The following is a 13,888-nucleotide window of genomic DNA, read 5'->3' as shown; positions in this document are numbered from 1 at the left end:
CGTGCAGCACTACCTTAAATAATTCGTCCGGTTTCAAGTCAGTCAATCAAAGCAGCATCGAAAAGCAAGGACGTTTCTTTAAGAGCTGGACAATGATATGCTACAGTTTCAGATCTGCGTCAGTGAATTGTTTGTCCTTATCGTCTAATTTGTTAAATACGTTTTCAAGGTAAAATGTTTGCATTTACACACCCATTAATACACTTCTGAAGGGGTTCGTTTCAAGGGAAAAGCTGCCTGATGCATGGCCATTCCTATTTTATCTTTGTTCCTTTCTCACTATGCATGCCTCTGTGCTGTTATGTTTCGTTTGCACTCTGATTCATGTGGGGAAGTTGGTAGTTACTTGCGGAGAACAGGTTTGTACTGGTACAGAATCTAGGAACACTGGTTAGGCAAACTGCCTGCCGTTACATGACTGAAATACTGTTGAAAAACGGCGTTAAACCCAAAATAAAATAAAAAAATGTTTTGTTTGCTGATCTTGTTGGATCATAGAGTGCATGCCATGTTTCTGTATAAAAGAGTTTCGTTTAAGTCGATGCTAACGTGATGCTCCTTTCAACAGAATCAGATATTATTTCGCTATGTCCTCTTTTAGTGTTATCTTTTTATAATTGTTTCTATATTCTGCCTCAGACTCTTCACTAAAAGCCAGAAAATCAAATCTCTCTGATTAAAACAACGTTTCTTTACCTCTTGAAAAGAAATGTCTTGATAAAAACACGTTTACCTGTACATTTTATTCTCTTTTTAAGATGGTTTCAAAAATAATTGTTAAATTAAAAAAAGCTTAAATACATATATACATTTCAAAAAGGCATTGAGCGGAGCAACTCAAACAAGTGCCAACGCTGTTAATATAAATGCCCAAAAAAGTCAAACGGCATTCTCCCTTTTTCGAAATAAATTATTTAATAACCCATATTGGTATTGCTACGATACTGCATTCAATATCAATATAATAAGACTTTTAATAACTAAAAAGTCAATACAACTTAGTATACAGATTGATCCAAATATTGGATCATCCCAGATCTCTACTGATGAAATTCATTTTTTTACAATCTTTTGCGCCTCTGTGCCGTTTACTACGGGAATAATTTACAAAACAAAACAAAAAATGTAACTATTTACTAATCTATTTACTCGTATCCAGCCACAGTCTTGCTTGAGACTAGTTTAGCTAAATACATTGGTGTCTCTAAGTTAATTCCCATATCGCGTATATTGCATGAAGTGTGCAGTGTGCTATCAGTCTAACGTTTTAATGTTATATCCAATATTTCCATCACTACAAAGCAGTCATAGTAAACCTCACACAGTCTATTACATTGCAACGTAATTTACATCAGACAATTAGATGATTTACCCAGTGTCACGAAACCCATCGGGTATTCGCCACGGGAAATTAGATACTCGCAATAAAACATATAACACATTTTATAATAGCTTCAAACTGAAATGAGGAATATTATATAAATTATAGAAATTATTCAGCGAACTGGTAAATTGCATTAGGTTTCTAGAACCATCAAATAGAATGATACCTTAATTCAATTAAAACTATATGAGGAATTTCAAGTGCTGAATAACGGATGGAATATTTTTTGAAATTGTTTTAATATTATATATATATTATTTTCAGTAAAAAATATTTAATTCAAAAAAGGAAGTTTTATTCAGAATCACCAAATGGCTATTCAATACTCAGAAAAACACACTGATATCGTTAACATCAATGTTGGAGGAACAATTTTCGTCACTACCATGAAAACTCTAAAATCAGTCCAAGACACTCGTCTTTCCGGAATTTCAACAAATTCAGCGGAATTCATTGCCGGTCAGAATATGTATTTCTTTGACCGAAACCCGGAATTATTCAGTTCTGTGTTAGATTTTTACCGCACGGGTGAATTGCACTTACCAAAGCATGTTTGCGGGGCGGCAATAAGGAACGAACTTGAGTTTTGGCAAATATCGTCCAGCAGCATTTCAGACTGTTGTGTTCCTAGTTTATTTAAATTTGAAGACGAACTTGAAGTTACCAACAATCTTCGACGCCAGTTTGAGACAAAAAGTAAGTATATAAAAATGGTGATAAATATATGATTAGCAGATGAACAAAATATTATCACACTGTAATTGATATAAGGGAAAGTCTAAGTGCGTGTGTAAATCAGTGTTATATTTGTGCAATATTGTTCGACGACCTTTGGAATCATGGACACCATACAATAGAGTTCCACTTAAGCCGGCGCTAGTGGGCGTGAGGGATGTTGCACTTCCCATTTCTGTCAGATACAGATTCAGTCAAACTGAGTCTGCTGTTATTCTGCTTGGTTGCATTCCATGCATCCAAAGGATATTCTTACAGATTTAATTATGAAGCATGCAATGTGTTTTGAATGTTAATTCAGAGTTTTTGTGGCCGCTTTTTCATTATTCATTATAAGTCTTTATTTTCGAGATAGCAGCACTTCACCTTTAGTTATATACTACCTCTTCAAATTATATTGTGGATATTAATTTATGCTTCTGCTATGGTCGTTGAAATACATAAAGTATGAGTCAACCCAACATGTCTTGTACACAAAATATAAAAGGAATACTAACACAGCAAATATGTCTGACAAAATATTTCATATATTAATACTTACAACCCTTTTTTTTAATTTACAAGCTGAAGTGTCTTAACATATCTAAATTGAACCGTATATTTGAACTATCTTTAACAACATGTTTACTCCAGGGAGAAAATTTGTCACATTACTTCAGTTCTGTTTTATTTCTCTTTGAATAATCACAAAATACGGAAATTCTTTGCAACATGAACTGTTGGGAAAAAAAGGTAGAATTTGTCTCTAGTGCCTTAATACTTTGATGAAAAATGGGTAAGAAATACATCATGATTCGAAATCTTTTTACTTTGGCTCGGAATGTACTATAGCGTCAGAAGCTGTGTATCCCCAAAAACTGTCAGCAAAGCGTATCCGGTGCACGATGGTCATATTCCAAATGCGTAAATGATGATATGACATCGATAGGATACTTCCGTTTATTTTGCATTGATTTATATTTGTAAATTATACATCAAAATATCTTAGTTAAGTATACTGTGAACAGTGTCAACACCTACACTCTACCATCTCACAGGGTTCTCACTATTATTATTATTATTAATAATAATTATACCAGATTTATTTAGCGCTTTTTCATGACAAACACATTCAAAGGCGCTTAACATTTAACAAACGCAGCCACACAGGGTGCGAAATTCATCCTCTACAAACACAGAGCGATCTGACCAGAGAGACAGAGTGAGATAAAGCCCCCAGAACAGATAGAGAGAAATCCTTTTTAGATACAGGCTTGTCCGGGCGGCTAACTTAGCCCAGCTCTTTGCAAATAGAGAGTCTGGTTCTTTAACGTGCTCCGTGTATAGCACCTATACACGCGAAGCCGTCTTTCATGGGAAGGTCCAGTACAGGCCTCTTAGTCGGTCTTTTCGCTATAAGATGTCGGTCTTTATCCATGTGTAATGATTAGACGTTTACGTTAATTCACTGATATGTTTGTCTTTGCTACCTATTAGCAATTCTTTTCAGCCATCTGCAAATTACTTGTACCGCTTGAAGGCTGTGACACGGATGACCAAACATTGCTGAAAATATAACTTTTTTGGCGTTTTGCAAAATCTCCAATGAACTTAATAATTGTTCCATTTTCTGTGCGACTTAATTAAGATATTACTGGTGATGTAAATAGCAGTGCTAACTTTATTCAAAGGGTTTTTTCCTCTTCATATGTCCGAATGATGTGATTCCTCTTCATATGTCCGAATGATATGATTCCTCTTCATATGTCCGAATGATATGGTGGCAGTTATGATACTTTTCGTGCACTTCGCCTTTACATCTTATTTCGTTTTGACGTTATTACGGATAAATTAGTAGTCAGTGAGGACATTACTAGGCATTTAAATCATGACAGATAAAAAAGCGGCTGCGCCGTTAATGCGTAGCCTTGTTATATAAAATGTTCTTTTTGTTTCATCTGTATGACTGTATACATGCGAAAATAGTACAAACCCTACCAATTACAATGTTGTGTCTTTGACTGCTACAACCTGCTTCATTTTTAACAACCCTCGTATTTCATTGCAAGAGCTTTCTCAAACCGTAACCTTATAATAGTTGTATGTATGGTCATGTACAAGAATGTTATATACACAAAACTACAAAGACGAAGTAAAGCGAACACAATGTGGCATTAGATTTGTACGATAAAAGGGCGAACACAACTTTAGGGATTTTGACCGGTTTAAACGACGCTCATTTTCTCTTCCATGTTTCAAAGTGACACAACGTTGCAATACAATCCCAAAGGCCAACCCTATCGTACGCAATGGCAACAAAAGAAACGATATATAAACACAAGAATGCTCGTGTAAAAATATTGAAGAATAATTCTCAAGAAACTAAATACGCCTTTGCAGAAGACCGAACTACAAGAAAATATGTTTAGGGCCTGAGGAGAATTATAAAACAGCTCAGACACACTTGGCTTTAACAACTGCCTATCACGAAGTCTTCCACCTGCTGAAGGCAAACATCAATGGCAAAATTAATGTGTAACTTAAATTGTTAGCTTTAAGACAAAAAAGCCACTTTTGTCCATGCTTCTTATTCCGTTCTCAGTGGTTGTCTAAATTATATAAAACGGAAACCACAGCTAATGATGGCATATATATTTATAGTTTGATTGCGTTTGTTAAAATCATCAAACAAGTAACATGATCCTCCTTGTATTGATTTCTTGTATAGCTCTAACTTCTGTATTGCAGGTAAATTAAGATAATGAAATGTCTAAACTCCTAAAGAAAGTAATAATGCTGAAGAATAAAACTGAAAGGGAACACTTTCCTGTTGATGTACCCAGTCATTAATTTGCAGTGATCCCATACTTCTTAACCAGTAGCCTTCTTTTCCCTATGACTGATGTCCTTGTGTTACTCAGTTGTTCCCCCACTGTTATCCTGTTTTGTTGTTGTTGTTGTCTATTTGTGTGGTGTTACTGGATCTCAGTATTCAAATGTAAATGTTAATCATATCCCTATCCATACATACTCTGTTACAGGGTTTTGATTTGGGGAGGCTGAATTCTTGAATCTTGACTTTTCTGATTGTATATTTCTACTTGTTTTTAATTTCAAATGTACGTTGTTGCTATGTGATTAAGTGCTGTCTTTTCTACATCTTTCCGCTTCAAAAGAAATAGACCGTTCAAGGTATTGCTAGATGTGTGCTGGGGTTGGCAATATGAAAGTTTGTTTGCTATTGTTTTGTTTCGTGATGTTTTTAAATTTTCAATAATTGCCACATTTATAATATCAGTTATTATGAAATAAATATTTTGTGAAATTTGTCACGCCATATTTGTTACAAAGATGCTGCTTTATCATAGTGTTTTATCTATTGATTATAGTAAATTGTACACATACAGCAATAAACAATGACATTTATTTTCCAATGTCCTATATTAAATGGAAACATACCTTGACGGTATTTAGCGCTGGAATCAATACACTTTCCAAGGTGTCTGAGAGCCTACAGTAATAGGCTTTTTGTTTGACAGTGATGCTTCCATAAAGTATGAACTTTTTTCTCCAGGATAGCCATGCTTATTGACGTAATTCTCAAGCTTCCATTTTCAGTCTCAGTTTCATTGATTCGCATCAGTTGAATGGCTACGGCTTGTAAAAACTTGTTTCAGATAATTTTGGTGACATTAGTTTAAATTTCATTTCCTTTACTTCCTTATTATTTTCTTTGTTTGATACATCCTGCTGTACAATCGATTGTATTTACGTCATGAGGTCTATCACCGATGTCTTGAAATGTGAGCAAATGGTTTACCACACGCACATTTTTACAGACGCGTGATTTTATCTAATTCGTTTACGTAAATACCTCTGTTTGAAGCCTTAAATACATACATGGTTTCATATGCTCTAAGTTCGTTTCTGACACACTTTTGGGGGGACACGACTCCGTACGTGTTATTAGCAGCTAGGGTTGAAATTAAAACAGGTTGTTAATCAATTTCAGGCTGATAACCAATTACTGGCATATGATATATTACAAGCTGATAATCAATTACGTACTTTCAGACAGATCTAGGCTAAGGAACTATATTTTATCTTTGTTTTAATGATGCATTTAATTTGGTGCAACAAACATCCAGCTCTCCTTAAGTTATGTCACAAATGAGGAGAGTAACCCGTTGTTGCTATTTATAATTACATGGTAACTGCTTGTTTGTTATCACATAATTTTAAGCAGCTATGTGTGTTATTCAGTATTTGTATTGTATTGTATTTGTTATTCAGTAAATTCAATCATTGATCTTCGAATGCTTAAATTACCAATCAGATAAAGACAAATTTCATGTCATCCCTTCAAACTATTCTTCCTTCACAGAAACACAATTTTTGAGTCTTCAAATGCGTGGCTCTGAGGCTGGGTTTTTGGTGCTCTGTGCTTCCGAGAAATCTACATTTACCTATTATCTTTTATTGACCTAAATGTTGTAAACCTTTGCAATTTCATCTTTGTTTACGTTGAGATACTGAACAATTGCAGAACCAAGGACACTTCTAGAACCATAACGAATACCTGCGAGCATTTCTTAAGCATGGGACTAAGGCCAGGGGAATAATGCGAGTGCCCAACCTCAGTAACATTTTTTATTCCAAGAACTGTACAATAGGGTAAAATCTGGAAAGTGCATCCCTCAGAAGCACGCGAGAACAAGACAAAAGGTGAAAATTGCAGACTCGGTTTGATTGAGTCTGTTCATGAGCAGTAATGGAAAATGCAACACTACCCACGCCCCCTAGCACCGGCTTAACCAGTATTCAATCTTCAAATCTAAATGAATTGAAATCAAAATGATCCCGAAGGACCCGATTGGAGACACAAGTAGCAGAAACCTTCTTAGGTTTCAAAAGGTCAGTCTGACTATGATGGATTATGATGGACGGTCCCTTCTGAAAGTTATTTCGCTGAACAAATGCTCATCTGCAAAACAAATTGAGCCGTGCCATGGGAAAACCAACATAGTGGCTTTGCGACCAGCATGGATCCAGACCAGCCTGCGCATCCGCGCAGTCTGGTCAGGATCCATGCTGTTCGCTAACAGTTTCTCCAATTCCAATAGGCTTTTAAAGCGAACAGCATGGAGCCTGACCAGACTGCGCGGATGCGCAGGCTGGTCTGGATCCATGCTGGTCGCACACCAACTATGTTGGTTTTCTCATGGCATGGCTCAATTGTATTGTTACTTTTCAAAATGTCGTTTGTCTTGCGGTAGGGCATTGATACTCATAAATAAATGAATAGCATCATGTATGGTATTTCAAAAGCGGTATAAAAATATGTAGACTATAATAACTCCGTAGCTCACATTACGTACCGGTTCCGGTACTGTCTATACTGATGTAAAGGAAGAAAATAGCTTTGACCTTGACCTGTTATTTGGTGTTGTGTCCTTGTGATGTATTACACAATATGTAACAATATTCTCTATGATGTGATGAATCTCTCTTCTACAGGTGTAGATTATACCAGAGAACAACTGCAGAGCAGCAAGTGGAACAGAATTAAAAGCGTATTCTGGAATGTTATGGACAAACCCAGTTCATCAAAACTAGCAAGAGTAAGTTTCGATTGCAATTTCTCTGGTAAACGGCACATTGAAAGTCAAAATCTTAAAAAGGTCATTTTGTCATTGATCAATTCACACATGTACTAGTATTTCACAGAAATGCGGATACATATTTCAATATCCTCGTTTGAATCAAATGTGGTCGGCATTAAATCTCCCGCTTTGAGTATACGCACGCATTGAATGTACACTATTAAACATACTGTGAAATCATTTTTATTCGCGTAGGACGAATTTTCGCGTATTTCGCGCTAGGACCGATGCGCGAATTAAAGACCGCGCTATTATTATTTTTAACTTTATTTTTCATTTCTAAAATTGAAAATGCGCGAATTAAAGCCCGCGCGAAACAGTCCTCTTTCACATTTGCGCGAAATTTCATGCCAGCGAATTTAAATGATTTCACAGTATATTAAACCTAACCTTTAGTCAGTATATTGTACACTCAGTTCGTGCGTACATCCAGTAGGGGCGATTTACGTTGGTGTATCAAATGTAGATGTAGATTCTGTAATTTACCAAATAATAATTATGTAATAGAAATGTGTTTTAATGGAGGGATAACGCATTTTATCGTGCTATAACACTTGCAGAATCTTGAGGGATTTGTTGGTACTCGAGCCTGTTAGAGTGATGGTACTTACGTATTCTGAAAGATTAGTGAGATGCTGTGACAGTAAACAAACATAATTATGTTAAAGTCGGTTTTAGTTAAATAATGGATTTTTTTCGAAACGTTAACAACAGATTACTAACACGTACTTGTCTACAAAGTGCAAAACACAAGTTAGATTTTCATTGGAGGTATTTTTGATACTTGCTATTTGATTATCCTATACTGGCTGCCAAACCAAGATGCACTCATTTTAACTTATGTAGATATTTTAATGTCAGGAATGTTATAAAATTATTAAAATGATTATTGTATTATGTTTGTCAATATTTGCATTTACAATTATATATTTAGCTAAAACACATTAGACTGAATTAGTATGTATGTTTGTATTAGAAGTTGGCCGAATTGGAAATAATTGAAATTAAAAGCTACATGTCTTTCTGGTTCAGATTGTTGAAATATTCCAGTATCTGTCAAATTCAAATTCAAAACTAGAAATTATATTGAAATCAAAAGAACTCATTTGATTTATTTTTTAAATACTTTCATACTAAAGAGGGGTTATAACAAAATTTCATAAAAATAACGAACAATATATTTCTAAAAGTGATTTAGTTCTATGTAATGGGTCTTTTTTCTTACATAAATTTTTAAACAATTATATGAAAATGTCATAGAATGTTTCTTAAATGTGATCGTCCACCTTTACAAACTTTAATTAAATGAATATTACATGAATATCAATAAACGTTCATTTCTTTTGTTTTGATTATGCTATATAGGCCGGTTATGCATGGAAAGTGTATAAATTATAAGAAGGTGAAGCACTCTAATAGCAGACTGATGCTAGAATTAAGTCATAGACGATGTTATACGGTAATTTACGTTGCTCGGAATAGCCTCACGACGTAAGTTACTCCGTGTGCGTAGTTCCGATTGTAACATGATTGACTTGTTCGAACGTTTATTATATATTCATCTGCAGTGGACATTTTTGATGTAATGGAGTTCTTTACCTAAACACTTGGAATATATTTGAACTTCCGCATTTCATGGTTTTAGTAATATTATCAATGGATATTTTCAGCATTCCAGTATGGTTTTGTACATTTTATATATTACTGTTTTGCTCTTAACAGATTTTATCAAAATAGAATATACGCGTTAAAAATGCAAGTTTGTAGCGTTAAAACGCCTCTCTTTTGCCTCATTTGTTTTAAATATTCATGTTCATTCCGCGTTTGAAAGATACGAATGATAAATTCTGCATAAAGTTTCCTATTTAGCTTTAATCTGGTACTAAATTGTGTCTTTAAAATGTTACGAGCGAAGACATAAAACCTGTTAAATGAAAGATCAATATAAATTATGATAAAATCATTAATCATGAGTGTTAGATAAAATTTAAAAAGAAAAAAAATCAATAAGTTATTACGACGTTACTATAGTTAAATTATTTTCTAACAGACTGATAGATTCGAAAGTATCAGTATGTGTAATCCAATGGGAAAATCTCTCTAATACTGTATTCTCCTAAAATGTTGTGATTCGTATTTTCTTTTCAATAAGTTGTGAAATTCAAAAAAAAAAAATCTTAATAGAAATAATTTCAAACAACAAATGGTAGTCCTGAGTAAGTGCCTGGTAGAATATACATGGTACCACTTGTTAATTTTCATGTGAGCAAAATGCCCCTTCTTATTTATAAAAGCTGATATATTGCTCAGCTGGTCGGGACTTTTATAGACAAGAGTTTTAAAAATAAGAACAAATCTGTTGACTGATGTTATTGTTTCTATTTTCAGTCCTACAGTATTCTATACATGTTGTTTGTGATGGTGACGTGTGTGATTTTCATCCTAAGCACCCACGAATATTTTCGGGTTCCCATCAAAGACCATGTGAAGATCAATGAGACACATTCCGTTTCAGCGTATACATATCTATTGATGCAACACAACAATAACCCTAAGGTGGCGCTTCTTGGATCATCAGATTTAAGGCCGAGTTTGTACTTTCTAGACAAAGTATGCGCAGTATTTTTCATTTTGGAATTTTTCATAAGGTTTGTGGTATGTCCAATCCGGTCGGATTTTTTGAAAAGCTGGCTCAATATTGTTGATCTTATTATAGTTTTTGCGTTGTTGTTAACAAGCATTATGGAGTTCTTTCATGACTTTTACACAAGCAAGGCGTTGCTATGGTTATTTCTAATAGGGAGAGGGGTCATAATCTTAAGACTTTTACGACTATTTCGTTTTGCCAAACACTTCAGTGGGCTAAAAATTCTGTACTTAGCTTTAAGGGCAAGCTTCCAGGAGCTTGGACTACTTTGTCTCACCTTTATTATAACAACTTCACTTTTTGGAGCACTTGTCTTCTATGCGGAATTCTACGAGCCTACAAACTTTGAAAACGTTCCTATTGGAATATGGTGGGCGATTGTAACGTTGACAACTGTAGGATACGGTGATTATTACCCAATTACCGTTCCTGGATATTTCGTAGGGGCGCTTTGCGGTATGTGCGGATTACTTCTGCTTTCTATGCCTATTGCAATCATTGCCACAAATTTTAATGACTATTATAATCAGAATAAAATCAGGGAAAAGCAGATTAATCGGAAAAAAGATATCTTTAATAAAATCAAAAAGTTATTCAGCAATAAAAATATTGTAAATGTGATTCACATGGATGGAATACAGGCAGGTAGTCCAAAATGCAACGGGCGAGCAAGAACGCCACGTGTACATGAGTTGGACCCTGCATCAGAAACCGAGCCCACAACGACGACACCGAGAGAGATTAATGTCGCTTTTAGAAAGGCCGGTGCAAAAGTGCTTGCATCAAACAGACAATGAAGTAAAGAAGAGAAAACATTTTTATAATAATTGCTCTTTTTCTTAATCATCCTTTTTATCATTTCAATTCTTATTGTTAGTCAGTTAAAATTATTATTACTACGAGGGTTGTTCAAAAATACCTGAGAAAATTATCTAATATCTATTCCTTGTCCTTCTGCTGAATTTTGAAAATATGACAACTCAGAACATTTTATGTGAATACTTTAATTAAAGCTTTCAGAAACTGAACATATCTGAGGCAACGTCAATACCACCACAAAGGCGGCAAAATGTCATTATAACGGTGTCATCGGTATAACACCTGGTTACCAATGGTTAATTGTTTCTCGCGACTGAATAAATTTTCTATACCTTCCTACAAATAAACCAAAACTGTTCATATAATATTCCTATGGTATTTATGAAATCGGACACTGAATATTTTAGATTGCCAAAACATGACTGAACGTTATTATTTCTGACGCCTGAGTCAATTTTGAACTTCCAATACCACTTATAAAATGTTGTTTCCTTCAAGGTGTTGTAATTTATGCAGCATGATATTTGTCTTTTTCTTTGATTTGTTTATTCAAATCCAGAATGTTATCGGATATACAAACAAATCAGCTTTACATGGATAGAAGCCTTAGATTTGTAAAAAATGCATCTTAGCTCCATTTTTACCGTTTTTCTAAACAATAGATTTAGTAATATGCCGTTTAAATTTAAAGGAGTTTGAATAAAGGTTTCTTGTTTTAATGTGATATTTAAATCTTTATGACAGAGATTAATGCGTTTTAATATTATAATGTAAATGTTTATTAACCAAACTATAGAAATGGCAATGTTGATTAAAGTTTTCTTTATCTTTAAGAATGTGTCACTTACTTTCTTGCATGTTTTAAATTTGATAGTGCTATTTATAAAATATTATATCTGAAAACATTAATTTCATGATGTCAAGAAATGATGTACAGGATCATCAGATTTCAAAACAGTCATTGCCACAATGTTATTACTGGCATATAAGGTACAAGTTCGAAAGCCAAGTACTCCAATGTTTTTTGTTTTGTTTTTTTCTGATTTTGGACGGAACCTTAAATTCAAGATAAACAACATACTGCAAGTCTTCGTAGTACCAAGACCAAGCTGTGCGTAATTCTTAGAGTCTGAAAACATAGTACCAGTCCTAAGTGAGTACATTGCAAACTTTTAACGATCATGACAGTGAACACAAACAAACAACCCAATGCCGCTTCAGAGCACAGAGCGGAGACCAAGGTAATACAAAATCAATATGATTCAATCCATATAGCGCCATCACGTGAAAACACCACAAGGAGCAATTTATTGAAAGCAGATATCAAAGGAATAGGATAAACAATTACAGAAATTATTGGAAAATTTCTAACAAATATTTAAACGATTTTTAATTTGCAGACGAGAATCCTAATTTCGTTTCTGTGTTATTACCAATATTTTTTATCCTAGAAACAAACATTCTGTATTTGGTATATATTAGCAATCGTTAAGATTTTGTTAGAAAATTGGATTTCAATATGTAAACAATCCGCTGAAATAATACGATAGCAGATCCTTAACAAGAAGATAAAATAAATGACTTAATCATATCAGGAACATCACATACAGTGGTAAAGAAATAAATGAACAATCTGTTAAGAATACATAAGACTTTCATCTTGTTGATTGTGTGTATGGTATACGTGAGGTAGCGTACCGTTTGTAGGTACTGAGAACTAACAATTATTGCTTGGATAGTAAACTATCAATTTTCGCTTTTTCCATGCACGTCCGGTAAAATGCACGTATCTCTCAGACAACGACTCGGTGTGTGTAAGCAGTGTAGCTGAACGAGCGTGGTAAGCTTCAGACCCTTTCGCCGTTGGGATCAGCTCAAAATAAGTGGAAATCAACTGTATTATGGTCCCTCAGATTATGCTTTCACACAAATGCACCCCCCCCCCCCCCCCCCACACACACACACTCCTGTCACTGCATTTGTAACACAGACTTTATGTGTATTTTTCTCTAAGTGAAGGCTATAGAATCTACAACAATCCTCGAATGTTTTATGGCTCTAGGTCAGCTACATTTTGAGACAGATAGGACACAAACTTTCATGACCTTCCATTTTGTTTTTGGTTTTGACTATGTTTTGACTCAGGTCTTACAAAATGGAACAAAAAATACATGGTTTCATGACTCTATGTGAAATATTTTTGAGATATATGCGGCAAAAACGTTTAAGCACTTTATATGTTTTTTTCACCATATCGAGGACCATAACTCTGGTCTGAGTAAAATCTTTAACAGGTGCACCAGGTGCACAACTTTTGAAAATCAAGGACCATAACTCTGTTCTGACTGACAGAAATCTGGAACAAAATCCCAGGATCACAATATCGCATGCTGAATGAAATTTCTATTCCTATGTTTCACGACCTAAGGTCAAATACGTTTTGAGATAAATATGTGACACAAACTTTCATGCCCTTTTATGCATATTTTTTACTAAGAGCAATTACTCTGGTCTGGCTGAGTGATATCTCTAACAAAACCCCAGGAACTTCAATGCTGAATAATACTTCTGTAATGCATCATAATCCTAGGTCAAATATTTTTAAGATATATGCGAAAGAAACTTAGGCCCTCTTTATGCATATTTTTGACTAAGTCTATG

General features: G+C 34.5%; 1 protein-coding gene across 1 annotated transcript; it reads left to right on the top strand.

The window, feature by feature from the left end:
• Window positions 1–1,368: 1,368 nt before the first annotated feature.
• On the top strand, window positions 1,369–12,049 carry LOC123558818 (potassium voltage-gated channel subfamily C member 3-like). Its single transcript, XM_045350668.2, has 3 exons — window positions 1,369–2,080; window positions 7,616–7,719; window positions 10,150–12,049. The coding sequence occupies exons 1-3, from the start codon at window positions 1,696–1,698 to the stop codon at window positions 11,203–11,205; spliced, it is 1,545 nt and encodes a 514-aa protein (XP_045206603.2). The 5' UTR covers window positions 1,369–1,695; the 3' UTR covers window positions 11,206–12,049.
• The last annotated feature ends 1,839 nt before the right edge of the window (window positions 12,050–13,888 follow it).

Source organism: Mercenaria mercenaria, chromosome 5 (genome assembly GCF_021730395.1).
Source record: "Mercenaria mercenaria strain notata chromosome 5, MADL_Memer_1, whole genome shotgun sequence".
Classification (NCBI taxonomy): Eukaryota; Metazoa; Mollusca; class Bivalvia; order Venerida; family Veneridae; genus Mercenaria; species Mercenaria mercenaria.
The sequence above is the reverse complement of the archived record's forward strand: the minus strand, read 5'-3'. Positions and strand labels throughout refer to the sequence as shown.